Source organism: Setaria viridis, chromosome 2 (assembly GCF_005286985.2).
Source record: "Setaria viridis chromosome 2, Setaria_viridis_v4.0, whole genome shotgun sequence".
Lineage (NCBI taxonomy): Eukaryota > Viridiplantae > Streptophyta > Magnoliopsida > Poales > Poaceae > Setaria > Setaria viridis.
The window spans coordinates 38,228,340-38,230,580 of NC_048264.2; the positions used below are offsets into that span (position 1 = coordinate 38,228,340).

General features: G+C 60.2%; 1 protein-coding gene across 1 annotated transcript; it reads right to left on the reverse strand.

Annotated features, from left to right (window-relative positions):
• Positions 1-496: 496 nt before the first annotated feature.
• Positions 497-1,993, reverse strand: LOC117842031 (uncharacterized). The gene has a single exon (XM_034722366.2). It carries the CDS (start codon positions 1,732-1,734, stop codon positions 895-897), a length of 840 nt encoding a protein of 279 aa, XP_034578257.1. The 5' UTR covers positions 1,735-1,993; the 3' UTR covers positions 497-894.
• Positions 1,994-2,241: the final 248 nt, after the last annotated feature.

A 2,241-nucleotide genomic window follows, 5' to 3' on the forward strand; every position in this document is an offset into this window, starting at 1 on the left:
CTTGTTTACTTCCCTCCAAACTCCCAACTTTGACACTGTGCAAAAAGAAGATTCCCCATCACATCAAACTTGCGGTACATGCATGGAGTACTAAATGTAGACGAAATCAAAAACTAATTACACAGTTTTGTTGTACTTTGCGAGACGAATCTTTTGAGCCTAATTAGTCAATATTTGGACAATAATTCACAAATACAAACGAAACGCTACAGTGTCGCATTTATGGCAAAATGGCAATTTGGCACCTCCCAACTTGGGAAGTAAACAAGGTTGGAAGGCTTCGGCACACCGAACAAGACGCGAACGCGACGCACGCACACCCTAAAAATGACATGAGATTTCGTGATTGGGTTCCAGTCCAACGGCTCATCAACAGATGCAGAGATGCTCCAGTTCGGCACCACGCCACCGTCTTCCCTTCCCCTACCAATCGCCCAACAAGCAGAATCCATGAGCCACGGCACAGAATATCACACGCTCAAGAAACGAAAGAACATGTCGGAATCACAGTTTTTTCACAACAAAAACACAGATTGCTGGCACTAGTACTAGGAAGGTTGGTAAGAGTTCGGGGCTAGCAGTTGGGAGATCTACACGAACAGGAAGGAGGCCACCAGGATCTTGTGTTCCTGCCCGCACATTCCATCGTCATCCACGGGGGGCTGGCTGACCTGCTGATTGATTCTACAAAGAACACGGGATGAAATCAAAGCTAGACGACATCAAACTAACAACGATGCAACGAAGAGTAATTCTAAGCTACGCTGCTGCTGGCTGCTTTTTTCCTACTCTTCACCGCGACATCTGCACAGGGAAATGGAAACCGTATGTACAGTTTCGGTACGGCCGAGGGGGCCGCGGTCTGGTCTGGTCAGGTAGCGGTAGGTATACGCTTCAGTCCTCCATGGCGTCCGCCGTGCCCGCCTCGTCGCCGGCGGCGGCGGCGGGGGACGCGACGGCGGCCACGCTCTCGGAGGGCACGGGCTCGTCGGCGGCGCCCGCGGCGGCGTCCACGACGCAGCCGTCGCGGTGGCGGTCGCGGCAGAGCTCCTCGACGGCCAGGAGCCGGCGGCGGAGGTCGGCCATGTCGCGCTCCATCAGGAAGAGGCGCTCGCGGAGGGTCAGGTTCTCCTCCTCCAGCCTCGCCGCGTGCGCCTCCTCGTCCTCGTCGTCGTCCTCGCAGTCGAGGCCCGCGGGGGCCGGGAGCTGGACCATCTCGAAGCGGCTGAGGTCGTGGTCCAGGCGGCGCTCCACCTCGACGTGCTCCTCCACGTCGCTCTCGCCGGAGCCCGAGTCCTCCTCGCCGGCGGCGCCCCCGGCGTCGGCGCGGAGGCGGATGAGGCCCTTCATGGACCCGTACCCGTCCACGCCCCACGCCTCCTTGGCCATCTCCACCAGCACCTCCCGCGCCGGCGACAGCACCGGCGTCGGCAGCACCGCCGGCGTCACCGGGCACGGCGACACCAGCGACGCCACGCCGCCCGCCCGCTTCGCCCGGATCAGGAACGACGTCGTGTTGCGCGGGGCAGCCGCGCCGCCCCACCGGGCGCCGCCGCCCGACGGCGCCGGCGGGGCCTTGCGCTTCCATGGCGTCCTCGCCGCCCGCTTCCACGCCGGCCGCGCCGGCTTGAACCCCATAACCGGAGGCTCCATCGCCGGCGGGTGACCCGCCGCCGCCCCCCACATCTGGTGGTACGGCAGCGGCGCCGGAGGTCGCATCATCTGCTCATTCATGGTCCGGCTCGGAAGAGCTAATCCTCCAGATCCGAAACCCTAACTACTAAATCACAGCTCCCAAACACCCCAAAAATCACACGATTAGTTCAGGGCCCTAATCGCGGGATCGGAACGTTTTCGTTTTAATCTCTTCGATCCCGTTCACCTTGTGTTTATAGAGATTATTTAACGAATTCGTTTGATCCGATTTGGGGGAAGGAGGAAGAAGTGGTGGAGAGAGAAAGGGGAGAGGGACGGCGTAGTCTAGGAAGGTGTGGGGGAGGGGGGGTACGCGGGTATATAAAGAGAGGTGGGCCGGTACGGACGGCTGGATCGGGGGTAGCGGGGCACGGACGGCCGAGATCGATCCAGGTGGTGCTTGCGGTTGCGTGTCGTGGATGGACAGCTCGGGCTGTGCCGCCATCGGACGCCTTCGGGTTGGGTGCGGTACGAAGCAAGCCGCGCGAGGGGCAAAAGGTGCACGGTTTCCTTTTTCTGGGGGCCTTATTTTGCTCGATTTCGTTT

What these genes read in the sequence shown, in the direction of transcription:
- LOC117842031 (XM_034722366.2), bottom strand. Translation starts at nt 1,734, where the DNA reads ATGAATGAGCAGATGATGCGACCTCCGGCGCCGCTGCCGTACCACCAG.